Source organism: Eucyclogobius newberryi, unplaced genomic scaffold (genome assembly GCF_026437365.1).
Source record: "Eucyclogobius newberryi isolate DKJ021-1_F unplaced genomic scaffold, fEucNew1.0.hap1 SCAF_4, whole genome shotgun sequence".
NCBI lineage: Eukaryota > Metazoa > Chordata > Actinopteri > Gobiiformes > Gobiidae > Eucyclogobius > Eucyclogobius newberryi.
Window position 1 is genome coordinate 35,413,035 of NW_027316056.1, and position 27,851 is coordinate 35,440,885.

General features: G+C 42.2%; 1 protein-coding gene across 1 annotated transcript in view; it reads left to right on the forward strand.

The window, feature by feature from the left end:
• dchs2 (dachsous cadherin-related 2) overlaps window positions 1-27,851 on the forward strand; it is a 54,101-nt gene that overhangs the window by 26,107 nt on the left and 143 nt on the right. Inside the window, exons 13-22 of the mRNA XM_072463655.1 lie at window positions 5,386-5,520; window positions 9,238-9,447; window positions 10,129-11,016; window positions 14,984-15,097; window positions 15,867-16,078; window positions 17,442-17,593; window positions 18,649-18,779; window positions 19,495-19,781; window positions 21,231-21,372; window positions 25,198-27,851. The exon at window positions 25,198-27,851 is cut by the window's right edge and continues 143 nt beyond it. Of these exons, the coding sequence (XP_072319756.1) occupies window positions 5,386-5,520; window positions 9,238-9,447; window positions 10,129-11,016; window positions 14,984-15,097; window positions 15,867-16,078; window positions 17,442-17,593; window positions 18,649-18,779; window positions 19,495-19,781; window positions 21,231-21,372; window positions 25,198-27,788 (4,862 nt within the window). The 3' untranslated portion in view covers window positions 27,789-27,851. The remainder of the gene's footprint in view (window positions 1-5,385; window positions 5,521-9,237; window positions 9,448-10,128; window positions 11,017-14,983; window positions 15,098-15,866; window positions 16,079-17,441; window positions 17,594-18,648; window positions 18,780-19,494; window positions 19,782-21,230; window positions 21,373-25,197) is intronic.

Sequence of the window (27,851 nt, forward strand, 5' to 3'; positions counted from 1 at the left end):
GGGGGCAGCACTGTCTCATAAACCACATTCTGCTGAACCTGAACTAAGACACTGACATCAGCCTTAAACTGAAGTGGACAGATTCAGAGACTGTAATATATCATGTATATATCATGTACTTATTCTCTGACCACACCTTTTTAGTTTGATTGACAGTATAAGAGATTGGGAAGGGAAATATCAGAAGTGTACATAAAACAGGCTTCTTGTTACAAGTATATATGTAGAAAAACTATACAAGACTTTGAACTGACTTTTATGTTGTTCAGTTTGAAGTAACACGTTTACACAATGGATTTAATTTAAATATTTGCCATTTTTGGAGTTTCCTGTACCAAAATCATAAACAAAACAACCACCAAACAGTGAATTGGACATTTTTCCATATTTTATACCACTTTGTTTTTATTAAAAGCTCTGATTTGGTGGTGTTTCAGTTTTTGATGTGCTGTGGGGTCTTTTCAGCTCAAAAAAAAGTCTGCAGTGCCTCGAAAAAGGTCAAAAACGCTGGTCTAGAGGACGGACCAAAGACGTGCGTTTTTCTTGTACTTGGTTTTAATCGTAATATAGTGCACATGGATCATTATTTTTCTTTTTGTTTATGAAAAATTGCAATATTGATCTAAAACTCCCTGTTCAAAACTGCAGAACTGCTTCTCTGCCCGTGACATTTCACAGTAGCAGCAGCTGATTGTCTCTGAAGTACTCGAGCTTGAGTTGCAGGACGAAACACGATGACTCAAACATGCTTGAGTCTTTGTTGAGTCGAGTTTGAATACGACGAGAGAGAAAAACTGTTCAAACGTGTGCAGAAGCTCGTGTCTTTGTCGTCCAGGTCAAGTGTAACTCTTTCCAAACCTCCGCGGCGACCCGACCTTTGGCGTTTACGTTCCGCGCACCTTCTCGTGTGTTTGCTTTCACCCCATTAGCCCTTTAATGGAAACCACTCCTGCCCTCCCACCTCGCCACCACCCCACCCCCTCCCGCGCCGCCGACACCGCCACCCCGGGCATCCCAGCGCCTCGTTTCGTCCCGCCTCCAATCGGACGCGCGAATCTGGGCCTCGTTCCTGTTTATTTGAACTCCTCGTGGAGCGGGGGCCCCCAAATCCTGTTCGGGGGGCCCCGGTGTTGACAGGGTGGACGTTTAAAGATGGCTTACACCCTTTTTTTTTGTCTCCATGGGAACGGAACATTCTTAAGGGGTGAGAATTGCCCAAGAACAGTGAGCCCCACGAGTCCGTCGGGACCCGGGCGAAGCCGCCCCGTCTCGCGATCGTTTCTCTTAATCCGAGCCATGTGTGCGTTCGCACTCGCTCCCGCCCGCTCTCACCCGTCCCATGTGATTACCAGTGACTCCACAATCCTCCTCCAAAATGACCAACAGTCAGTCTTTTTCGTGTCCAGTTTTCGTTGCCGTCGGTCAGGGAGACGAGGAGTATTAGCGCGTGTGACGGGGTCAACAGACGCTTTGGGGGGAAGTTGAGCGTGTCTGTTTACAGGTCTCCGGGGGCGACGAGTCCGGCTCTGTGCGTTTAGTTTGTAGCCCCCAGATACTCGCTGTGATAACTCGGTCATGACACACACACACACACGCGTTGACCTTGAACATCCGATATTTCATTTTTTTTTTGTTGAAAGACGTTTTGTGCTTTTTGCAGGTGATTTGTGTTGAACTGCAACACACGTAGTTTATCATCAGTTTACATCGTGTTCGTTGTCGACTACAATATTGGTCAAAAACGGCTCAGTGACAGAAGCAGGTTTATTGTCGTTTATTTTTGTCATTGTCATTTTAGAGCAAACACGTGTCACTCGGTGTCTCAACATCTTAATATGACGTGTGTTGTCTTTTTTAGTGCATTGTCTTTTTGTGTAAAAGCCAAACTCGGGACAGACATCGAGAATTAGCCTTGGTTAAATGTTGTAGCGCGTGACGTGAGCTCACGAAACGCACTTGTAACTGTCGAAAAAACCTGAATAAACAAGCACAGATTAATCAAAGATGCAAAATACAACTCTGAGGCAACAAAACATGAGAAAATACCTCTTTGACAAGTTAATTTTACAGTTATGTTGAGTTTTGAGTGCGTAAACCTCAACCAAGACGGTGCTAATTTGCTTTGTAGCTCTGGGCGACGTCGACAGAAGAACAAGGTTCGCTTGGTCTGATCGAGATTCTTTTCCCAGAGCTCGTTCTCGTCTTGTTCTCGTCTCGTGATGCGTCTCGTCAGCTCATTTGCACGGGGTTGCACGACAGCGCCATCTGCAGTCCGACAGTTTTTCTAGAGCGTATAAGGCGTGTGTGAAAGTAGAAATAGGACATAATGTGAGAAAAACACAAGACGGAACAACTACTAAACATTTATTGGACAAAGGACATTGCAGCTGGATGAACCGGGATGAGGGGGGCCTTGTTACTCTCACACACCCGGGAAAGTATTTTTGTATGTTTTTAACCTTAAAATACACCCAATATTCCCATTTTGTTTGTAACAGTATTCACAGTATTGTCTACTTTGATAGTGTCTTTGTGTACTTTGTACTTGGACCGCCTTCGTGCAGAGTAGAGGTGGAAGATATGATATGTTTTGGGAAAAATCGTTTATAACGCAATAGTTTTGGAGATGTGCAGAGTTTGACTGTTGAATGAGTGTGGCATTTAACACTGGCTGCGAAAAGAAAGAGATTACCGTATTTTCCGCACTATAAGGCGCACTTAAAAGCCTTTAATTTTCTCAAGAAACGACGGTGCGCCTTATAATCCATTGCGCCTTATATATGGATTAATTCTGGTTGTGCTTACTGACCTCGAAGCCATTTTGTGTGCGCCTTATATATGAATGCGCCTTATATATAAAAAATGATCAAAAATAGACCATTCATACGGGATAAAAAATTAATGGATTTCTACAGCTTTTAGGTTAATTAGTTTAGTTTTTGTGTGATACTTGCCACCAAACCGAGATATTCACACGCAGTTCATAGTACGTTTCTGATGGATTGCCATAATCATAATCGCCACGACTTTCTTTGCGCGTGGTTCGTATACTTTGTAGTTATGTTTGTTTCTAGTGCCGAGACAGAAACACAAGAAACTTTTCAATACCAGAGCATGTCCTTTAACACAAGTAGTAGTAGTAGTAGTAGTAGTAGTAGCAGTTTCTTGAATATTAAAATGTGGCCTTCAAAAGATAGTATCAATACCTGTTCAGATGTATCGTATCCATTCGAAAGCCCGAGCGTCAAAGCCACGCTGTTGTTTCGGTTTAGAGATGAGGCGGGCCGTCCCCTCCAACTACTTAGTCATTTGTATTTGGATATTTTGGTAATTTTTTTTTTTTTTACAACCCCATTCGAGACTGAAAACTGTGACTAGTTCCAAAATGTATGTCTAATGTATATAAAGTAATTGTAATGTCATCCGATGAAATCCCCGGCCTCAACCTTTCTTTACACAGAATGCCCCTTTTTTTAATTTATTTAATTTAAAAAAAAAAAAAAAAATCTCGGAAAAATCTTTTTTTTCTCTGGCTCTGCTCCTGATTGTTTTTGTTTGACATGTGTATTATTTTAGATTCTTATTATTTATTTTTTTATTTGAAAACATGAAAAAATACAAATAAAATTGTTTTTTTTTAAAAAGGTTTACAAAATAGTTTTTTAAAAAATAGTTTAAAAAATAAAATGGTACAAAAAATATAGTAAAAAAAATGAAATAGTAATATACAAAAAAAATTATAAAAACAAACACATAGTTAAAAAAAAAAACTTTAAAAAACACATGCACTTGACAAACAAACACAAACAAGAGAAGAGCCAGAGAAAAAACATTTTTGGGAGATGATTAAATAAATGAATGAATAAATGAATGAATGAATGGCCTCCCATGAAAAGAAATATAGGGGATTTACTTTATTTACATTAGACATACATTCTGGACCTCATCACAGTTTTCAGTCTGTGTCCGCCGCTGAAATATCCAACCCCCAAAACCATATTCTTAAATTTTATCAGACATAAATTCCACATTTTTACACTCTGCCTTCAAACCTGTCGCCACACAGTCCGTTTGAGGTGGAGGTGGCACAAACTCATGAGGTGCCACTCGACTTGAGCCCCGGCGTTTGAACTGTAATCTGTGTCGAGCTTTAGAGCTGAGCTTGTGAAGTGGGAAATCCCCCGTGGTTGTGGGGGCTGTTGGCGTAAAGCGGCAGACGCAGAGTCGCCCGGGCGCCGTTTGATTTGGAAAACTGATAACAGAAGCAGCTACTTGAACTTAGCAGAACGTGGTATTGGCTGTATTGTTTTTTTTTTAACTTCTTTTTATTCCACTACACGATAAAGAATTTTCCGTTTCAAATCAGCTTCTTACTTGACCTTCTAGTATCAGTCCCTTTTTGTTCGTCGGTTAGTGAGTAGGAGTTGGCCCACTTGCCAGAGAGTAGCCAGTTCAAACCTCGCCCAAGTACTGTTATTGTGTACGTGGGCAACGACAAAACAGAGACGATACAGTTTAGCCTAAGCTGTTGCGTTAGCAGTCACGCCGTAGTCAACGACAACGAAAGACAGTGTGGGACGGTGGCGTGAAGCTGGCAAAACCGCTCAAAGCTCTTTCAGTATCTCTATAGTCTGGCCCAAAGTGACCCAAACGAGACCACGACTGAAAGAGGAGTTATTTATACACAGAAATACTGAAAAAACAGTGTCTTTATGTGTAAAAAGTCAGATTAAACTCACGATTCACTCACAAATCTTCCGCCAACTCTTCTGCTACTGCCCACATATAAATCCTCATAATCTTAACTTTACTAATAAGAGTTTGATTGAATAAATCAGAATCGACACTTGCCGTAGAGTATTAAAACTGTGTGTATGTATACGTTTTTGTCAACATCGGTATCAGAAGTACTTGTTCAAACGTGCAGAAGTATCACAATAGAGAATAAATCTGTCTTTTCATCAGCTAAACACCTCGGTCAAAACTATATTTATACATTAAATCACTATATTTTCCACACATTTTATGAAGATAAGTTTGCTATCTTAAGTTTGGGAGCAGGACCACGCCCCTTTCATGCCCATTTCACACACCTTCCTGCAGGCTACACTATTGAAGCATCCAGGTCACACACATCAGCGTTCGTGACTTCGTGCCCCTCCATCCGACCCTTTTCTTATTATAATTTATGTCGTAGATGGGAGTATCGAGGCCCCAAAACAGCATCCATGTCTGTACATTTGTGTTGTTCATGTTTCTCGTACGCCAATAAACACTTTGCATCGTAGCCGGGGTCGTGGTCCTTGCCAGTGAACAGCGGGACGTCACATTTTTAACGATCGGATGTGGAAAAATCCGCTCGTTGACCGCGTGCTTTGTTCGCAGAGGAGAACGCCGTGGTGTGGTACAGTCTACTTCCTGGACCGGGCTACGAGCTGTTCAGCATCAACCCGTACACCGGCCTGGTCACCACCACGTCGTACCTGGACCGAGAGGAGCAGCAGCACTACACGCTCAGAGGTACTGACGGACTAAAGACGACTCAAAAGCAACTGTCAAGGTTAAAAAAAGAATGGGAAAAAGAAAGAAAACACACAAAACCATAAAAGTACTGATTTGTTTAGTTTTTTTTAGATGTTTTTATCTATTTTATTTGGATTTCAAGTGTTTTTATTGAATAGAAAATGCAAGTGTATAAAGCGTTCAGCCATCAAGGGTTGTACTGTACTGATATTTATACTAATCACTACTAAAACTAGTATCAGGGATTTTTTGTGTTTTAATATTCTGTTTTTATTTAGTGGATGTGTCGTGTTCTTTGTTTTGCATTCTATGTGTTTAAATTTGGAGAAAAAAAACACAGATCCCATTAGATTTCAGAACTATGTGTTTGGGCCTTCAAACTCCTGTCACGGACACAATCGATGGATACATTTGGAGCGTACTTCTGGCGGCAGGAAAAGAGGCCAGGGCAAGAAAATGGACGAAACCATCTGCCTCTAAAATCACGGACTGGACGGACATTATGGACATGGACATGAGGACAATGGAAAAGGTCACAATCCGACTCAATTTGGACAAATTTAACGGACTCTGGACAAAGTGGGACCAGAACTAGATTTTCAAAGCGCCGTCATTTTGCTTTTGTTTCGGTATATGTCCTGTGCCCTGGGAATGGTCGAGGTTTTGTGTTTTAAAATACAATTTTTTTTTTATAAATAAATAAAAAATAAATTAATAATAAATGAATAATAAATAAACAATAAAAAAATACATAAATAATAGATAAATAATGAATAAAATAAATCAATAATAATAATCATAATAATAAAATAATAAATAATAATCGTAATAATAAAATAATCATACATGAATAAATCATACATAAATAATACATAAATAATAATTGTAATCATAAAATAATAAATAAATACATAAGAAATAATAGTAATAATAAATAATAGTAATAGTAAAATAATAATAAACTGAAAAAATTGAATTAAAAAACCCCGGGGAAAAAAATAATGAAATAACTAAGACAAAAATCTAGTAAAAACTGTATAAAAATCACTTAAATAAAACATTTAATCTTTCCTTAACAGTTTTAGATCTTGAATTTCATCAGAACTGATGATAAGTTAAAAAACAAAACAAAAAAAACAGCAGTCCATTGTCTAAAAAATCGCTGCTGGGATGAAGCTGTTTTTGAAGCGCTTTGTTTTGCATCTCGACGCCAAGAACCGCTGCCCAGACGGGTGCAGATCTGAAGACGTACTGAAGAATACTTTTGTCAAGACTCAGTTGTGACTCTCTGTGCTTAACATACACATGAATTGCCAGAAAACGTTGTGAAAGAAGAAGAAAGTTGCATTTTACATTGAAGTCAGAGTTTTCGTCAAAAACTGTTAACGCCAGACAACGCCATGAACAAAAACATCGATCTTATGGCAGCGCAAACGACCTGAAGATCAACGCCACTTTTGGGTGAAGTGGAGTGTATGTTTCCTCCGCTCAAAGGCCTCGGGTTTGGGTTTTCTCACCACGGGGCTGTTGGGTAGTAAAGCGCTTTCAGATGTGCCGTCATAATATTTGCACGGACTCTATTATGGTCTGCAATTTAATCTGATAACAGAACGCTATAGTAAGGGAAAGTCTGAGTGTTTATTGTGCCATTTCCTTTGGCTTTAGGTCCATTATAGGTACAACGTTAATGAACTGTAAAGAATATCATGCTTTGTGTGTTTGCTGCAGTTTATTCAGTCAATTTAAACATCGGCTTAGATTTGAGTGTTGGTCAGGTTACAGTCAAACCTAGAAACAGTTCACCTTTTTTCTACAGTGTCTTCTATAACATTTTTCAGACAAAAATTAACAAACTCTTTATTTATTTATAATTTATTTATGTATTTATATATTTTATTTATTTGTTTATTTTCTATTACTGTATGTATTTGTATATTTATTTAGATGTTTTAACATATTTCATGTGTTTATTTATTTATTATTAATGTATTTGTATATTTATTTATTTTTATTTATATATTTTATTTATTTATTTTATTGTATTTTTGACTTATTGATTCCTTCTTAAAAAACACACCAAAAGTACATTGTTAAAGTTGCATTATGGGTAACGTTTCTGACAGAAGAGAGCGCCACCTGCTTTTTCCCATTGGATCTATTATTATTGCTTTGCCTGGAAAGTTTAATGCCGCACTGTGAAACATTCTTGTCTGAACGTTAACGTCTCCACTGAGACAAGCAGGAAAAGTCACATAGTGCCACATTTAAACACAGTTATTTTTATATTATTATCGTAAGAGTACAATAAATATTTAATGAACCCAATTTATTTCATCAAATTTGAGATATCATAGAATAAATAATACAATATTGTTTTGAGTACGTAATTATACAAAATAAATAAAAAAGAACATGTTATTATTGTTTTTTGTTGTTTTCTTACATTTTTACTTTTATTTATTTATTGCACTTAAAAACAGAAGGTCACATATAGTTTAACCTGAAGTATTGATGGAATTGTGACCAAAAAATCACAATCTAGTTTGAACTAAAGGTTAATTCTGTGGGTTGAAAGTGTGGAAGTGTCATATGTGTGTGTGGTGGTCTTCAGTGCAGGCCTGTGTTGTCATGTGTGTGTGTGTGTGTGTGTGTGTGTGTGGTGGTCTTCAGTGCAGGCCTGTGTTGACATGTGTGTGTGTGTGTGTGTGTGTGTGTGTGTGTGTGTGGTGGTCTTCAGTGCAGGCCTGTGTTGACATGTGTGTGTGTGGTGGTCTTCAGTGCAGGCCTGTGTTGACATGTGTGTGTGGTGGTCTTCAGTGCAGGCCTGTGTTGACATGTGTGTGTGGTGGTCTTCAGTGCAGGCCTGTGTTGACATGTGTGTGTGTGTGGTGGTCTTCAGTGCAGGCCTGTGTTGACATGTGTGTGTGTGTGGTGGTCTTCAGTGCAGGCCTGTGTTGACATGTGTGTGTGGTGGTCTTCAGTGCAGGCCTGTGTTGACATGTGTGTGTGTGTGGTGGTCTTCAGTGCAGGCCTGTGTTGACATGTGTGTGTGGTGGTCTTCAGTGCAGGCCTGTGTTGACATGTGTGTGTGTGTGTGTGTGGTGGTCTTCAGTGCAGGCCTGTGTTGACATGTGTGTGTGTGTGTGGTGGTCTTCAGTGCAGGCCTGTGTTGACATGTGTGTGTGTGTGTGGTGGTCTTCAGTGCAGGCCTGTGTTGACATGTGTGTGTGTGGTGGTCTTCAGTGCAGGCCTGTGTTGACATGTGTGTGTGTGGTGGTCTTCAGTGCAGGCCTGTGTTGACATGTGTGTGTGTGGTGGTCTTCAGTGCAGGCCTGTGTTGACATGTGTGTGTGGTGGTCTTCAGTGCAGGCCTGTGTTGACATGTGTGTGTGTGTGTGTGTGTGGTGGTCTTCAGTGCAGGCCTGTGTTGACATGTGTGTGTGTGTGTGTGGTGGTCTTCAGTGCAGGCCTGTGTTGACATGTGTGTGTGGTGGTCTTCAGTGCAGGCCTGTGTTGACATGTGTGTGTGTGGTGGTCTTCAGTGCAGGCCTGTGTTGACATGTGTGTGTGTGTGTGTGGTGGTCTTCAGTGCAGGCCTGTGTTGACATGTGTGTGTGGTGGTCTTCAGTGCAGGCCTGTGTTGACATGTGTGTGTGTGTGTGGTGGTCTTCAGTGCAGACCTGTGTTGACATGTGTGTGTGTGGTGGTCTTCAGTGCAGGCCCGGGACAGCGGCTCGCGGCCCCTCTCCAGCACCTCCACCGTGCTCTGCTCCGTGCTGGACGACAACGACAACCCTCCGGAGTTCATGCAGTCGTCCTTTCAGGTCAGCCTGCCCGAGAACCTGCCTCCGGGGCCCGTCCACACGGTCCAGGCGTCTGACCCGGACCTCGGACAGAACGGCACCATTCGCTACTCCATCCAAGGCAAGTGCACAGCAGACCACTGTGAATATGATGTGTTCGGAGCGAGAAAAGTACTTAAAGAATGTAGAAACTAGCAAAACGAGCAGTGGTAAACATGAGTAAAAGTCAAGTTTATTATCCAGTACACACAACATATTTTACGTACAAAGCGGTTTCCAAAGTGTTGCAAACGGTAAATGTAGCAATAAATATAGAAATAGGCACATTTTAAACACTTATTTGCTTTAAAAAATATAATAAAACCGTTAAAATAAAGGTGAAATGTCAAATTAAAGCCTGAATAATGACAAAGCAGATGTAAAATTTAAGAAAACTACTCAACAACTTGCCCTCTGACCTTGTGTCTTTAGGTACGAGACCTTTTCTAATAAGTGTAGAGTGAATGAATTATGCAATATTAAGTGCTTTGCCTGCTTTGAATGCCACTGTAAAAACCCAAAGCATTTTTATTCTTTTGGAAAGTCTGATCTCGCAGCCGCTGAACATTTGTTGTTTTTCTGATTGCACGCTGCATGTTAGTCTCACCTTGACATTGATGCCAAACCGAGCAGTTCCAGATGACGTTTGCTGGATGTGAAAAGTGAAAATAAACACTAAAAGATGCCACTATGGGACAACAGTTCAATGTGTGTGCTCGACAGAAACACAACAACAACCTCTGTACAAAATATAGTGCTGCATAAACAACCATCTGCTTCGTTTGCTCAGGTGAGGACGACCGAGGGCGCTTCACCATCGACAGCGTCACCGGAGCCATCAGCGCCACGCAGGTCCTGGACCGCGAAGAAACGCCCAACTACACGCTCACCGTCCTGGCCCACGACCACGGCCCCAGCGCCCTGAGCTCGTCCACCCAGATCCACATCGTCCTGCTGGACCAGAACGACAACGCGCCCGCTTTCCCGCACAAAGCCTACCAGGCCTCCATCGACGAGGGCTTACCGGCCGGCTCCGCGGTGCTCCGACTCGCCGCCTCCGACCCCGACCAGGGCCCCAACGGCGAGGTCACGTACTCGTTGACGGAGGACAGCGGCCAGGGAGCGTTTTCCGTCGACCCCATCACCGGGACGGTCCGCACCACGAGGCCGCTGGACCGAGAGAGCAGGGCCCAGTACAGCGTCCGAGTCGTGGCCAGCGACGGTTGCACCCAGGGGCCGCTCAGCTCGGCGGTTTCGCTCACCGTGCGAGTGGAAGACGCCAACGACAACGCTCCGGTCTGCGCGCGCAACCCCGTCAGCGCCTGGGTGTCCATGACGACGCCTCCCAATCAGGTTGTGGCCCGGGTGGCGGCGACGGACCAGGACCAAGGAGAGAACGGGACGGTCAGGTTCATGATTTCGGACGAGGAGGATCTGTTCGATATCAACGGCGACACGGGGGAGGTTTCGCTGAGGAGGCGGGTGAGGGTGGGCTTTTCGGGGGCCAAGCTTCACGTGGTGGTGTCGGACAGAGGGAGGCCCCCGCTCACCTCCACCTGCCTGGTCTTTGTTCACCTGCAGGGGGAGCGGGAGCGGCTCCGCTTCACCGAGGCGGAGTACAATGCCACGGTGAAGGAGAACAGCAGGGCAGGTACGACCAGAACCATTCAAGTGTCTTATACAGGAAATGTACTAATAAAGAGGGATCGGTAATGACTCAAACACAATTTACCATTTAAATTAATCAAATGTATTTTTCTAATTAGGTCAAGCGCTGCAGGTGGAGGAAAAAACATTTTAATTTAGAGATATTTACATATTTGATACACAATAATCAATGATAAAAAAGGGGTATTGGATCTTATTTATTTGAGTGAACTAGATCTTGCTAAAAATTCTAAATTCACAAGATTTATTTGCGTTAAAACTATATTAAAATATGAAAAATTAATCCAAATATTTAAATCAGAATCAGTTTTATTGTCAGTGAACAATTTACAAACTAGGAACTTGCTTTAGGGTTGCAACATGAAACAGTGAATAAAAATAATGATAAATATAGCCGCAAGCGGCAATGATCGGCCCTCGCCACGCCGCAAGAGGAGGGGGCGCTAACGCGCCCCAATTGTCCTTTTAGTACGCCTACTGCTTCGCACGGCCTTACGAGACTAATAGGCCTCTCGCCAGCTTGTGGCGCTCGGGCCTAAAAATGAAAGCCGCGCGACCGCCTTCCCGCACGTCCATGTTTTCTGCTGCGTTTTTCACAGTAATTCACCGTTGATGATTGCGTAGTTTGCGATTCCTATAGTTGTTTGTCCTGACAAATTGCAAGACTGTGCTGAACGCAGACCTGAGCAGGGAGAACGGGAGGAATCTGTACCTAGATTTTTTAGGTAGTTTCGATGGGTTTGTTTTGTGGCGTATTTTTCAACGCTTTTGGATTTGACCTTATCCCTGTACGTTTTATTTGTGGCGTATTTTTCAACGCTTTTAGCTTTCACCATTTCTCTGTGGGTTATGTCCGTCTTATATTTATGAATGCTTTGTTGTTTAACGCATTCTCTGTGGCTTTCATTGACCTTATATCTAAGTGTGCTTCTTTGTTTGACCATATTGCGATGAGTTTCATTTTGTGCATATCTCTGTCGACTTTTTGCCAATATATTTTGCCTGTATGCAACATCGTGAGCATGTTTTTGTCTGCGTTTCTCTCTTAGGTATTGTCGGTCATTACATTTACTTAGATCTGCTGCTTTGTTCTGGTTTTGCAGGTCCGTGTGATATGTTGCTTTCTGTCGTTTTTTCTTATTTCTCATTGTATGTGGGGAGTGCTTATCTGAATGTGTCGCATCTGTGCTGACTGATTCATTTTCTGGAAGTGGGCGCTTGTGAGAACGGGTTTTGTAGGCTGACGTGCACGTAGTAGTAGTTTCACACAATCCGTAGCAGCAATTGCCATCCGCCCGTGATACGCAGAGGACAGTTTCGTAGTGATTTTCATTACAGTGTTGCACGTAAATGCCAGCGGATAGAAGCTGGGTTCTTGAGCTGTATTTGACCCATCTATTGCTTGTGTATGTGTAGATTGAAAGCCCCAGAGCATCAGCAGTAGCCTGAATTTCTATTTGACTTGCCCAAGTGTTTATTTTGTGCATGTTTGTTTGTTGAATGTATTCCTGAACAGACGAGTGGCCTCTACATAGATTAACATAGACATGAGGATATCTTTTTAGTCGTTTTACTGCCGCGAGGCGAATCCTTCTGTGGTATTTCTGTGTGCCAGACATTGCATGTGAAATTGCACGAAAGAAACAACTCGCATCAGCCACGATACTTTGATTTTTGCATGGAGGACCCAATAGGCCACCAGTGTGAATGGGAGATGATTCAAGACTTGCACACTCAACATTTAATTTCCTGCACAGTTGTCTGCGGTTGTCTGCAGTTAAAGGGTTGAAGTTCATGTCAGTGTTTGTTTGTCCCATCATTTCAATTTCTGAGTCTAAAGCTGGACAGTGTCTGACTGGTTCTGTGGGATTCAATGTTGCAATCACACCTTGAATTTTAATCGGTTGAATAGGTCTATTTTCTTCAACAATAGCATTAATGTCATCAATACAGAGCGTTTCTTCATCAGTGACAAGAATAGTTGGATCAATAGCAGGAGAGAGCACTTCACTGGCCCCGGCATCTGATGACACATTTTCAATGTCTGGACCATTTTCGTGGTCCAGACATTGGACCACTTGCTCTGGGGTCTTCTTTTCCAGCTGCTTAACCCTCTTCAACCGAGCAGCAGCTGAACGACGTGAAGACTTTGTAGCCGGCATCTTTAATAGAAATGTATGTGTTAAAAACGACACTACAACAACAAAAAACCATAAGAATCACGACATGGACCATTATTGGAAAAAGACACACAGGCCACGAACAGCATCCCTATAGGTGGAGATCCGCAGGACTAAAGCAGGACTAAAACAGGACTAAAGCTGGACTAAAGCTGGATGGGCGGAGCACACGGTCCTTACGCATGTCATACACAAAATGATCAATGAAGCTGTAATTCATTGTGTCTGCAGCTCTGATTCAGTGAACTCTTTGCGAGTGTCAGGTTTGGGAAATATTACAGGGCTATGTAGTGAATGAGGGGTTCGGATTGGGACGCAGCAAAAAAGTACAAAATAGTCTGGATTTCCCCCAACCACACAATAAAGATGAAGTTAGCACTAAAGAGGCAACATGCTAGGTACCACGCGTGAATGAGTGGAGCGCCGTTTGACTTTCTAGACCAGGGGTGTCAAACACATTTGGGCCGCGGGCCGAATTTCGACGCTCAGGCTGGGTCACGGGCCTAACATAACGTAAAACATAAAACTATTAAAAATATAAGAAATAAATAGCTTTATATAGCCTACGCTGTTTTGAAGCAATTACTGGATCGATTTTTAAAAAAAAGAAAAAAGTTTGTTCTCATAAACTGAAAAGTATTTAGAAAAACAAGTGTAATTTCACCAACACCGTGCTTCAGTTTATGTGCATTACAACTTCAGAGTTGATCTACAGTTCTACACAGAGATAAACATTTGACTTTAGAACAAAATTAACTTCTCAAGATCTAAAAAACCTTTTAAATGTACTCACTAACATTTCCACATTTCCATGTCTGTGTAGTTCTCTGTGCACCTGAACTGACACACCACTAAACTTCTGCTCAAAAGTGCTTAAAGTGCACTTCTCCCTCAGCAGCTCACACAGCAGTGCAGCAGAGCCCCGTAGGGGAGGGGGCATTGTGGGGCGCGTAGTTTTAGCAATAAAAACGGTTACGGATGTAACTACGGTTCTGAATCGATTTGAAAAAAAAAATCTTTTTTTTTTTTTTTTTTTAAATATAAATTTGAAATGTTTGGCCGACCGGATTAAAACGTTTGGCGGGCCGTATAGTCAGAGTTTGACACCTATGTTCTAGACTTTTGTGGTCTATGCTAATAGACAAATGAAGTAAACACTTTAAATCTACTGTTTGTGTCGATCCAAAGACAATTGTGAATGTGAGAAAGCGACATAAAAACAAAACCAAGCTTTGCGTCGCCAAATAAGCACACAATTGTCACAGGACGGAAACATGAGCTTTGGTTGCTTGATGTTCCATCAAAATAAAAGAGGAAGAGGAAGTGAAGACATTCATTGCGCCTCTGCTGGCCAATAGTGAAAAATACACAATATCTGTAATGCACTTTTTTTCACGGCGTCTCGAGGAGAATATAATCCAAGAGTTTCAAACAAATCAGACAATGTTGAGTTTTTCACACAATGGGTAGGGGGCGCTATAGAGTAAATTTGTTACATGGTATTAATTATTTCTACTCAGACCATAAAAATGCATTAGTGAGTGAAATATGAGCTCCGCAGATCAATTCCATTAGGCGTGACTTGTCCTTGAAAAAACAGGAAATTAAGCCTTTTTTGAGGGCGTGTTACGCGGAGACCATAAGGAATATCAACATTCTTGTGAATTTGTATTAATTTTCAATGTCTTTAGATGCAAAAAGTGTTGTTTTGAGCTCGATCGGACGAGAAACCCAGGATATGCATTCATTCCCATCCTTCTCTTCGCACAGGGACTTGGATTACAAAAGTTGAGGCGAGCGATCCAACCAACGGCCGACAGAGGATCACGTACGCCATATTCAGCGGCAACGAGAACAGCGTTTTCTCCATAAACCGCCACACGGGTAAGCCACGCCTCTTTGTACGTTATCGCCGCTTAAATATGGGAGTGTGAAAATAACAGCAGTGTATGTTGCTAATAGTAAAAATAATTGTAGTTGTATTTAAAGATAAGATAAGATAATCCTTTATTGTCCCACATGGGGAAATTTCATTGGTGCAACGCAGGTAGATACAGAGGTAGATACAGAGGTAAAACATACTCTTAATGCGTATAAGTCGCACCAGCCAAAACATTTATAATAGAGAAGAAAAAAACATATATAAGTCGCACTGGAGTATAAGTATTTAAGTATAAATATAAGTATAAGTCGCACCCCGGCCAAAACGATGAAAAAAGGTGCGACTTATAGTCCGGAAAATACGGTAATAGAGAAGAAAAACAGATATATAAGTTGCATTGGAGTATGAAATGCAGTTGCAAGTGTGAAAATAACAAATAATATCACATATAAGTCGCTCCGTAGTAGTATAAGTAGTATAAGTATATAAGTATAAATATAAGAATAAGTCGCACCCCGGCTAAAACTATGAAAAAAGGTGCAGCTTATAGTCCGGAAAATACGGTATTGTTTTAAGCAGTAATCAGTAAAACCAACTAAATCCTGCCGTGCACAAAAATCAAAGAGTTTACCAGATGTTGCTCTTATGAATGCCATTTCTAAGCCAGAAGAGTATTTAGTTTGAATCTTTGAATATCCATGTTCACGGTTGTCATGGGGATGTCATCTAAAGCCCTGGATAGTGACTGATCATGTGCTGCTCGTGTCCCAGGGGAGATCCGGGTGCAGAAGGACAACGCCCTGGACTTTGAGCTGAGTGCCAGTGTCCAGCTGGTGGTGCTGGCCGACAGTGGACTGCAGAGCGCTCACTGCCGAGTGTCCGTCCGCCTGCAGGACGTCAACGACAACGCCCCCGTGTTCGAGCACAACAGCTACAGGACGGCCGTGTGGGAGGGGCAGGTCCACAACACTTACGTCACGCAGGTTTGAGCGGCTTGAAAGTGCACTTCATATGCACCGTGAACAAAAGAGATGTCTGCAAACATATACCTGTGGTTTAAAGCATGAGGAAGAGCAGGGAGAGACATTCAGCTCCTGTAGCTTGTTTAGCCATATTTAGAGGCGTTTAGTAAGTCCTTCTTCTTCTTCTTCTTCTTCTTCTTCTTCTTCTTCTTCTTCACCTTCTTCATCTTCGTCTTCTTCTTCACCTTCTTCTTCATCTTCTTCTTCACCTTCACCTTCTTCTTCACCTTCTTCATCTTGTTCACCTTCTTCTTCACCTTCTTCACCACCTTCTTCTTCACCTTCTTCACCTTCTCCTTCGTCACCTTCTTCTTCTTCATCTTATTCTTCACCTTCTTCAGCTTCTTCTTCTTCTTCTTCTTCTTCTTCGTCACCTTCTTCTTCTTCATCTTCGTCTTCTTCTTCACCTTCTTCTTCACCTTCTTCTTCACCTTCACCTTCTTCTTCTTCACCTTCTTCATCTTCTTCTTCTTCTTCACCTTCTTCACCTTCTTCATCTTGTTCACCTTCTTCGTCACCTTCACCTTCTTCTTCACCTTCTTCGTCACATTCACCTTATTCTTCACCTTCTTCATCTTGTTCACCTTCTTCGTCACCTTCTTCTTCACCTTCTTCGTCACCTTCACCTTATTCTTCACCTTCTTCTTCTTCTTCTTCTTCTTCTTCTTCTTCTTCATCACCTTCTTCTTCTTCATCTTCTTCTTCTTCTTCTTCTTCTTCTTCTTCTTCTTCGCCTTCTTCTTCACCTTCTTCTTCACCTTCACCTTCTTCTTCACCTTCTTCTTCTTCTTCGTCACCTTCTTCTTCTTCTTCTTCTTCTTCTTCTTCTTCTTCTTCATCTTCTTCACCTTCTTCTTCTTCATCTTCACCTTCTTCTCACCTTCTTCTTCACCTTCTTCATCTTGTTCACCTTCTTCTTCACCTTCTTCTTCTTCTTCTTCTTCTTCACCACCTTCTTCTTCTTCTTCTTCTCCTTCTTCTTCACCTTCTTCTTCTTCTCCTTCTGAGCCTCAAAAAACACTTAGTTCCAAATGTTCCAGTTTTTTGTGACGTCATAGTTTTCCGAGATACTGTAAACATCATCACGAGTCTCATTCTGAGCGTTTATTCCACGTTCACGTTCATTACAACACATTAGCATGTCAGGCGTAAGCTAGCTTAGCCCTATGAAGTTCCCTTTATGGCCAGTAGATGGTCGCCTGGCTCACGCTGATCTTTTCTACATATATTGTATATCTCCTGTTGCAGTGTGAATAAACATGTTTATAGACTAAATGAACATGTTTTTAGACTTGTTTATAATGCGTACCGTTGCTTTCCGCAGGTGTTTGCGTTAGATGCCGACAGCGGCTTAAACGGGCAGATCAAATACTCCATCGTATCTGGCAACCACAACAACGCCTTCATCCTGGACTCTGTGAGAGGGATTCTGGCCACCAACGTGATGCTGGACCGCGAGATCACAAGTTCATACAAGTGAGTTCAGTTATGCAACGGGTTCTTCGATAATCGGCTCAGAAGTCGCTCTTTCAACCGGACCAGGCCCAGTTATGTGAAGAAACTGTCCCTGGGAAACAGTTTGACTTCTCACCTTTTTACAAAACTGCACTAAAATGTAATAATTAGACCACAATAAATAATGTGTGAAATTTGACAGTGTGACAAAGGTAACTAAATGTATTGTTTTGTACTGGATTGAGGGCTCTACACACATCAAAATCATTTACTCTATTGAAGGAAGCAAACGTGAAGACAATTATTCTTATTTTTCAACTTTTAGAAAAAATATTGACTCCACTAAAGCTTTCTTTGGAATAAAATGTATTAAAAAAACAACAGAGGGGCTAGTATGCAACCTTGTGGAATTCCTCTATAACATTTAAAAAACAACAACAGAGGGGCTAGTATGCAACCTTGTGGAACTCCTCTGTAACATTTAAAAAACAACAACAGAGGGGCTAGTATGCAACCTTGTGGAACTCCTCTGTAACATTTAAAAAACAACAACAGAGGGGCTAGTATGCGACCTTGTGGAACTCCTTTATAACATTTAAAAAACAACAACAGTGGGGCTAGTATGCAACCTTGTGGAACTCCTCTATAACATTTAAAAAGCAACAACAGAGGGGCTAGTATGCAACCTTGTGGAACTCCTCTATAACATTTAAAAAAAACAACAACAGAGGGGCTAGTATGCAACCTTGTGGAATTCCTCTGTAACATTTAAAAAGCAACAACAGAGGGGCTAGTATGCAACCTTGTGGAACTCCTCTGTAACATTTAAAAAGCAACAACAGAGGGGCTAGTATGCAACCTTGTGGAACTCCTCTGTAACATTTAAAAAGCAACATCAGAGGGGCTAGTATGCAACCTTGTGGAACTCCTCTATAACATAAAAAAAACTAAAAAAACTTAGTTGAGCAATTAAAAAAGTAATAACTGTATGTAATTAGCATGTGATGACTTTAAGACGTTTGTTGCGTTAATAATAACATTGTGTAACAGATATTATGATTGTTATTCTGTTTTAGGTTGGTTCTTCAGGCCGCTGACCAGGGAAACCCACCGTTCAGCAGCACCGCCACTGTCAGGGTCCAAGTGGTGGACGTGAATGACAACAGCCCCGCCCTCCCGCCCATGCAGCCTGTGCTCATACCAGAAAGTAAGAGGAAATATGTACACGAAGAGTTATTTATCTGGAACATTTTATCAGCTCATTTCCAAAATATTACAAAAATCCCTTAAGAAGTATTAATAAAAACAAATGCCAAATATTTCAATTCTCAAAACTCAACACATTTTATTTTCTTTGTCTATACAAAAGCGGAAAATCGGCACAAAGTACAACAAGCCTTTAATATTTTCTTTTTACGCTCTTTACATTTACAGTACTCTATATGCAGCTGACATTACCGTATTTTCCAGACTATAAGTGGCACCGGAGTATGGGTCGCACCAGCCAAAAAATGCATAATAGAGAAGAAAAAAACATATAAGTCGCACTGGAGTATGAGTAAGTTGTAAGTGTGAAAATAACAAATAATATCATATATAAGTCGCTCCGGAGTATAAATATAAGTATAAGTATATAAGTATAAATATAAGCATAAGTCACACCAGCCAAAAAATGCATAATAGAGAAGAAAAAAAACATATATAAGTCGCACTGGAGTATGAAATGTGGTTGCAAGTGTGAAAATAACAAATAATATCACATATAAGTCGCTCCGGAGTATAAGTATATAAGTATAAATATAAGTATAAGTCGCACCCGGCCAAAACTATAAAAAAAAGGTGTGACTTATAGTCCGGAAAATATGGTTACAACAGTTGCTCGTAAAATGTCCCACGTTCACCGAACACGTCCTCGTTGCCAGATCTCCCGGCGGGTTACATGGTGACCCAGGTGACCGCGAACGACGTGGACCTGAGTTCGACCATCACCTACAGCTTCGGCGACGATGGCGGCGCCAGCGGCCCGTTCGCCATCGACCGCTACGCCGGCGTCATCACCCTGACCAAAGCGCTGGACTACGAGTCGCGGGCGGAGTACGCGCTCACCGTGCGGGCGTCCGATTCCCTCCACCACGCCACGGGAGAGGTCAGAGTTCAGGTGCTCGACGTCAACGACAACGCGCCCGTCTTCACCCAAGTCTCCTACCAGGTACTCGCCACAAATCCACCTGGAATATATAAAAAGACCGATATAAGAGTTTATGAACCAGTGAGTCCAATATATTTAAGAAGATCCGGTTGAAATAGTATAAACAAAACACGATTGCTGGTGTTTTCTTTATTTCTTTGATTAAAATACATTGCCTTGTACATTTAGAAAAAATGTTGGCTCAACTAAGGCTTTCTTTGGAATAAAATTAATTTAAAACAACAAAAGAGGGGCTAGTATGCAACCTTGTGGGAGTTCATGTCAATATATATGTTTGCCGATGGTGGAAAGTAATGAAGTGTGCGTTAAAGTAATGTACTTAAAGGTGCTATACCTGCAGTATCAACAGTTTGCCGCGGTCCAAATGTACTGCTCACTTACCTAATGCATTATAACACAACTTTCAGAGCCCAGAGCGGAGAGAGAGCACACAAAAACACAAATTACTTTATTACATGAAAAGTACAGCGTCTTTAAAGCTCCCCCTACAGGCTGGATGACTCGTTGCACTAAAATGCAGTTAAGATAAATAAATTTTGAATTTTGCTAAAAAATTATAAAAATTTTATCACAGATTAGCACATTTTGTAGGTTTATAATTTCACTTCCTGTTTGTAATTGATGACATCACACTAGAAACATTGCACTGGGCAAAAACACATCTAATAATTAAAAAAAAATAGACGAATACAAATATATGAGAGTGACTTTATTTTGTTGAATTAATGTTTAGAGAGTCAAAAAAGTTGTTTGTAAATTACGCATACATTTTGACTGGAATGAGTGTGATTTTTGACAGATTTTTAAACTTTTCTCCACAAATACCGGCTCGATTTGTGTAAAACTATAATTTCTATGTTCAATAGATATAAACACACCAGATAAAGTCATAATTTGAAAATCCATCAAAACTGTCATAGGCACTTTAAGCATACTTTTTGTCTGTATTTTACTCGTGTACGTTTTGAGTAGATACTTTTCACTTTTACTTCATTACATTTGAGAGCAGGTATCTGTACTTTCTACTACATTTTAAACCAGTCTGAAAAGGATTTTATTTCATTTTTTGATTATTTTTAGCATGCTTATGGTGACATCCTGCCTGACTCAAACAGTTTCAGTTCAGATCCCGGAATTAATAAAACTGAAATATATAGAAACAAGACAATACATTTATATAAAAATGTAATATATTCGGTTGCTTCTGTCAACTAAATAACAATTATTTATTAAGATCAAGAAACAAAATTCCGTTCTTTTTCACCCTTGAGGTTTACACTGTTGCAAAAAAAAAGAGGAACAATACGTGTTTTTTGTATAAATAAAAACACCTCTAATGAAGAACAGGAGTATATTTATCGACTAAAGTGCTACAAGCTTTGATTTTGAATATTCGACTTGACACTTGCAGGTCTTTAATGAAATGGGTTTTGCTCTCTCTCGTCGCAGGTGGAGTTGTCCGAGCTCCTTCCCGCCGAGTCGTTAGTTGTTTCTGTGTCCGCGACCGACCGAGACTCGGGGCCCCGTGGAGAGGTCGTCTACAGACTGCTGTCGTCGCCTCTACAAGGCTTTTACATCCTCGAGGATCAGGGTAAGACCGCCACAAATGGAAACGACAACATGCGACGGCAAAAACCTCAATAGAAGCTTTCAAACAAAAGCCTTAAGTTCTCATTTGATATTGAACCCGCGCGTCTGGCTTTCGTTAGATCTAAATAAGTCCAGAGCGTATCGGTTGTTCCCGCAGTTTGGATTTGCGCGCCGTAGTCAGTGAAAATAATGCGATGGAGTTGAACAGGCAGATGGCTCGACCGATTGTTGCCTGAAACGTGTGTTGTATTATTGCGCCGCACTTGGCAGTTCAGTCGGCCGTACGCTGTTCAGCTGTGATGCGGGCCGCGCTATAATACAAATGGACATTTCCAGCAACGCAAAGGTCGTGGCTCCGATAATAAACCGAATAAATTGTTCAGATGGGACTTCTCGTTTTCTTATCTTATGTTCCAAAGTATTGTCTTTCAGTCGACTGCTTCGACTTTGTAAAGCTGAGATGAAATGTGATGTACTCAAAGTGACACGTCGACGGTCCCTCTGTGTTTAATGTATATCATCATTTGGAAATTGTGAAATAGTTGCAATACCGTATTTTCCAGAGTATAAGTCTTTCATAGTTTTGGCCGGGGTGTGACTTTATTATATTATTTGTTATTTTCACACTGGCAACCACAAGAGGGCGCTCTAGGCTATAAGCGACGCAGAAGAAGAATCTGCACATCCTCTACCTCTGGAGTTTGTGGAGTTGTTTAGAAGTGACACAGAGGAAGAAGAATTCAGTGGATTTAGTGATTTGGGGTAAAACTGATGCTATGGTAAACTTGTTAGCATGTTCTTTATGCTATAGTTATCTGAATAACTGTTCATATGTTACGTTAACATACCAGACACTTACCACAGTTCTGTCTGTGCCTCATGTAGCTGAAGGTGTTAGCGTTAGCATACGTACACCTATTCACCATGTTCTCTCATCTGTTATTATTTTAAATTGCATTTCAAGATTAAATGTCTGTTCTTGGTCTTGGATTCTATCAAATAAATTTCCCCAAAAAATGTGACCGGGGTGTGACTTATACTTTATATACTATATATATATATATATATATATATATATATATATATATATATATATATATATACAGGGCCGGCCCAGCCTATAAGCGAACTAAGCAGCCGCGTAGGGCCCCGAGGCTTTAATAGGGCCCCCAATCTGGCAACCCGTCTTATGCGAAGTGCAAGCGCAGCGTGCGCCACTAGTGCAGTAACGCTGCTGGCGCGGCAGCGCACACAGCGGTAACATAGAACGCACAAACCGCATTTATTTGTAATGACAATCTGGCAACCGAGACACCAAACCTGCGCTGATTGGGCGCGAGCAGAACGAGAGCAAAACATAAACACAACAGAACATGGTCCTCATGTCCAGAGGAATATATCCCCCCGATGCCGAAAAACGAAAGAAGAAACTTCTTGACGATGTAAAGAAACTGCAAACTCAACAACACTTTCCAGGTATTGAACTTCTCTTACAAAGAGACGGTTAATGCTGCTGTTTGAAACAACACGATTCTGTCACGTTAGTTCGCTCAGGCTGGAGGCGACGAGAGCTCTGCCCCGCGCACAATAATATGTCTGAATGAAAGATAATAAGCTTAACATTTACACCAGCCCCGTAGTGTTGGCTGCAGGTGAGGCCGGTGAGGGGCGTCCATGGCCCGGGTCACTAAGAGGCGGAGATCCGGTCCGGACGAGCGCCGTCTCGTCCAGAACCTCTGACGTGAAACTTTGGAGTGAACAGTGTGCGGCCCCTGTCCCGGGCCCCTGTCCCGGGCCCCTGTGCAGCCTCAGTTAGAGATGAGCGGGTTTGAGTTTGCGTCCCTCTCTCTCACATCACCATGTGTGAGATCAATCGTGACTCGTCATGTCTGTTTTACTTTGACTTCTTAACTTGCAATAAGAGGAATGTAAAGGTTTATGCGTGTAAGGTCCATCAGCCAATCACATCGCAGCATTGTTTCACGCAGGAGTGTGTGATGTTCTGATCAGAACAAACATCTATATTGTAATTCACTTTTAATAGAGCAATAAAACATTTCAATTTATTTAAAAAGCATCATTAGACTATTTGTTATAAATTATAATAAATTGATAGTGAAAAATAACCAGACATATTATAATTACGTCTGTTATAGAATAATACTATATATTTTTATACAAAAGTGGCAAAGTTGCAGAAACAGTCGCTTCACTATAGCTAGGTTTGGACCTTCACTTCTCGTTCTGTTCATTCTCTGGGAATAACATGTTTGCACTGTTTTATCAGTGTTAATTGTTAATCAAGCAATGCTTATGCCATTTGTTTAATTTAATATAACTTGTTTTGTCACTTTAGCAAGAAGGAACAGTTGGGAGCTGTAAAAGATAAATTAGTAAGGATAACTATTACTTTTACATTTTCAGTTAAAATGAATCAATTTGACCATAATTATTTTTCATAGCCAATATTGTATTGAGTAATTAAGTACACTAATGTATTAATAACTGGCTTTAATCATTTTCTCCTGGCACAGTTTCATCACATCATCATTTTATAGCATTACAACCTCAACATTTTACTCTTACTTTAGCCGGCTGGACCACATTAAAATGCACCAGAAGACCCAAAAAAGGTCTGAAAATCTCTGGCCCCCAGACCCCCCCTGTTCATTAATTTAAACTAATGTGCTAATGTGGCTGTCGACCCTTAACGCCCACAAATACGCCCAAAAACATCTGGGACGTGTGTTATTTGTACAGGGAGTAGAGGTGATGTCAGCGGAATACCAAGTTGCATTGTGGGATTTAAGTTATCAATATTTGAGCTTGTGAGGTGCTGAGAGTAAACTAACTGGCAAACATATGCCCTGGTGTTTTGGTGCTTTGTTTGCGTTGAAAAAAGTTCCCATATGTGAATTGTTTACTGACAATGGCAATAAAACTGATTCTGATGACGTGGTGAGGGGCCCCCAACATTTTTTTCGCTTAGGGCCCCATGAAGGCTTGGGCCGGCCCTGTATATATATATATATATATATATATATATATATATATATATATATATACTTATACTTATACTCCGGAGCGACTTATATGTGATATTATTTGTTATTTTCACACTTGCAACTGCATTTCATACTCCAGTGCGACTTATACATGTTTTTTTCTTCTCTGTAGCGTCCAGTCGAATTGAGAAGGCCAGAACTGATGGTTAAATGTCTTTTAATGATTCCTTTCCGTATCATTCAACCAACGTAAGAGCTAGACAGAATAAAATAAAAAAGACAATTACATTTTGGACGTAAATCCCCGTATTTCTAACTCATTACATTGGTACTATATTTTCACAACATATACATCCATAAAACATTTCAAATATATCATAAATACAATCGTTTTCCACTACAGACCTTGTTCCCCTGTCGACTGTAGCTAGATCCTTGAGTTTGTCCGTGTTTTGTCCGTGTTTTGTCCGTGTTTTGTCCGTGTTTTGTCCGTTTTCCGTTGTTCAATTTACTTTCCGTCTTTTCCAGTATGTCAAGTAGACTTCCGTTTTACCATCACTTCCGGTTACACAGGAAGTTACCAAAATAAAGCAAAACCTTACCATAAAACATAAATGTGTCAAATTGACCTTTACATTCTCTATTATGCATTTTTTGGCTGGTGCGACTTATACTCTGGAAATTGCTACGTTACAGTTTTGTTTGTTTACACACTAGGCTTACTCCCAAAACGTTTTTAATTACACAGTTCTTCTCTTTTAACTGTACGAACTTGAGATCACACTTTTTATTCTATTTTGTTTTGTTTTTTCTTCCCTTAGGGTCTATTTTCACCAACAAGCCTCTAAACTCCATCTCAAACAGCAAAGGGGTACGCCTCCTGGTGGAAGCCCGCGACCGAGGCGACCCCGTGCGCTCCAGTGTGGCCTCCGTCGAAGTCCTGATCGTGGACAGCAACGACCACGCGCCTCTGTTCCACCAAGACGTCTACACGCTCACCGTCCCGGAAGACACGCCCGCCGACGCCACCTTACTCACCCTCTCTGCCGACGACGGAGACTGGAGTCCCGAGAATACCCACCTGGACTACGCTATCGTCGGGGGCAATGAGGAGAGGCGCTTCAGTCTCGAGGTCAAACTGATTCAGGTTGAGAATCAGTTGAGAAACGTGGCCAAGCTGGTTCTCCATAGCCCCTTGGATCGGGAAACTACGGACGCGTACTCTTTAACCGTAAGCGTGTCGGATCGGGGAAAACCGCCGCAGAACAGCACCGCCTTTGTCACGGTGTCCGTAACCGACTGCAATGACAACGCTCCAAAGTTTTCCAACACAGAGTACCATGTCCAAGTGAGTGAAAATAGCCTCGTTGGAACTAATTTGACCCAAGTACACGCCCACGATCCCGACTTCGGAACCAACGGGCTCGTGCGGTACAGTATTGTTTCCGGTAATGGCAAGCAGCACCTAAAAATCGACTCCCAATCCGGTGTTTTAAAGATTAACCGATCTCTCGACTATGAGGAAGATTCAAAGTATACCGTGACCCTTTGCGCTTCCGACGGCGGTGAAACGACAGATGAGCGCAATGTCGCGTTCGCCGTCGTTTACGTCACGGTATTGGACGAAAACGACAACGGCCCTTACTTCATGTTCCCAACTGTGAACTGTTCCCTGCCCGAGAATCTACCCGCGTTTACGCACGTCTGCTCCGTCCAGGCAATTGACAACGATTCCGGCCCCTACGGTCTGCTGACGTATTCCATCTCGACGTCCTGCTTCATGGACTATGGCGTCGGAAGCCCTGTTTGTAAAGAAGCATTCGGGATCGACAGCCACACTGGAGACATCCACACCAGGCAGTCCTTCAACTACGAAAGCAAAAATGAGTTTTGCTTTGTGGTCGAAGCTAGAGACAAAGGCGACCAGGCGGCCACCGTAAGAGTCCAGGTTGCTATCAAAGGAGTTGACGAGTTCAATCCGATCTTTGCGCAAAAACAGTACCACTTTCTGCTCGGGGAAAACGCCAAGCCCGGCGAGACCATCGGCTTCGTGATGGCGCTGGATCACGACGGCGGGACTGATGGACAGGTGGAATATTCTTTCCTCTACCCATCCCCATTTTTCTCGATAAACAAAACAACTGGTGCGATATTGGTGTCCGATCCGGTATTTCGTAAAAAAGGTAGCTACGCCAGTGGTGATATAGTGGAGCTAGTCGTGTCGGCGAGCAGTCCCAAACTTGATTCTCGCACTACATCGTGTCCGGTTTACGTCAACATTTCCAATTCGGTAGAGGCGCTGACTGGAGTACCGCTCAATGGGCATGTTCTCAGTCTGGCCATTTCATTATTGCTGGTCCTTCTGATTTTACTCTTTTTCGTTGGGTTAGTGCTGTCGTACAAGCTAAAGGATGCCGCGGTCAAGAAGGCGTCTGCTATTGCTTCGAGTTTGAGTCAAAGTCCGGGATCATTCTACAGCTCCAGTGAACAATCTCAAAGCATTATCTGTCTCCACGAAGTCAAACGGCCCATCGTTCAAGTGGCGGGGAAGGACTTGCCCAAGCAGTACAGCCCTTCGGACTCCAGTGGACGCGGGTCGGCGGAAGGCGAGACCGCCGAAGACCAGGAGATTAAGTGGATCAACCATTTCTCTTGTCATGAAGGAGAAGCAATAGAGGAACCTTCTGAAAATCCTGATTCTGACTTACCTGGAGGCAATACTTTGAATAATTTTGTTGAACCTGACCCGGAACACTTAACTTCAACTTCTTGCCTGCTCTCTGGTTTGGCTAGCACCGAAAGCTTACATCACTTTAAGGAGGAGGGAGGCGGAGAAGGTCTGCTCCCTGCAATTGTCCGATTTCGGGATGTAGAGGAAAGCATGGGGACAAAAGGTTACACTCCCCTTTCGGAAGCTATAGATTCTTTGTCATCTCTGGTTGGTCTTGAGGAACAAGTGCTAGGTAGCTACGCCTGGGACTACCTCCTGAACTGGGAGCCGCGCTACCACACGCTAGCTTCCGTGTTCACAGACATCGGAATGCTGCCCGATGAGGAGCTCCAAGGCGGGCGTGAGAGTTTGGCCTCCGAGGCGAGCTGTTTCATGCACCCTCCCCCTCTGATCACAGGTGTGGCTCAGCCCGGCATCCGGACAGTACCGCCCAGGAAGCCGAGCCGCACCCACAGTCTCACTGGAAAGCCGTCTTACCCAAGGTACTGCTACTCTCCCTTGGCGAGGAACACAGGCCTGACCCCCTCGGCAATGACCCCCACGTTTTCCCCATCGCTGACCTCGCTGAGTGTCCGGACGCCCTGCTCGTCGCCGGTGATCTCCGACACGGGGGTGGGGGGCATCAGGCTCGAGGCCGGGCCGCCCACCGCAAGTCTGTTGGAGACTGAAATACACGTGTAAATACGGACGGATTCAATTTTATTCTGAAGGACTATTGTTAAATGTGTTTGTTTTTTCCATAAT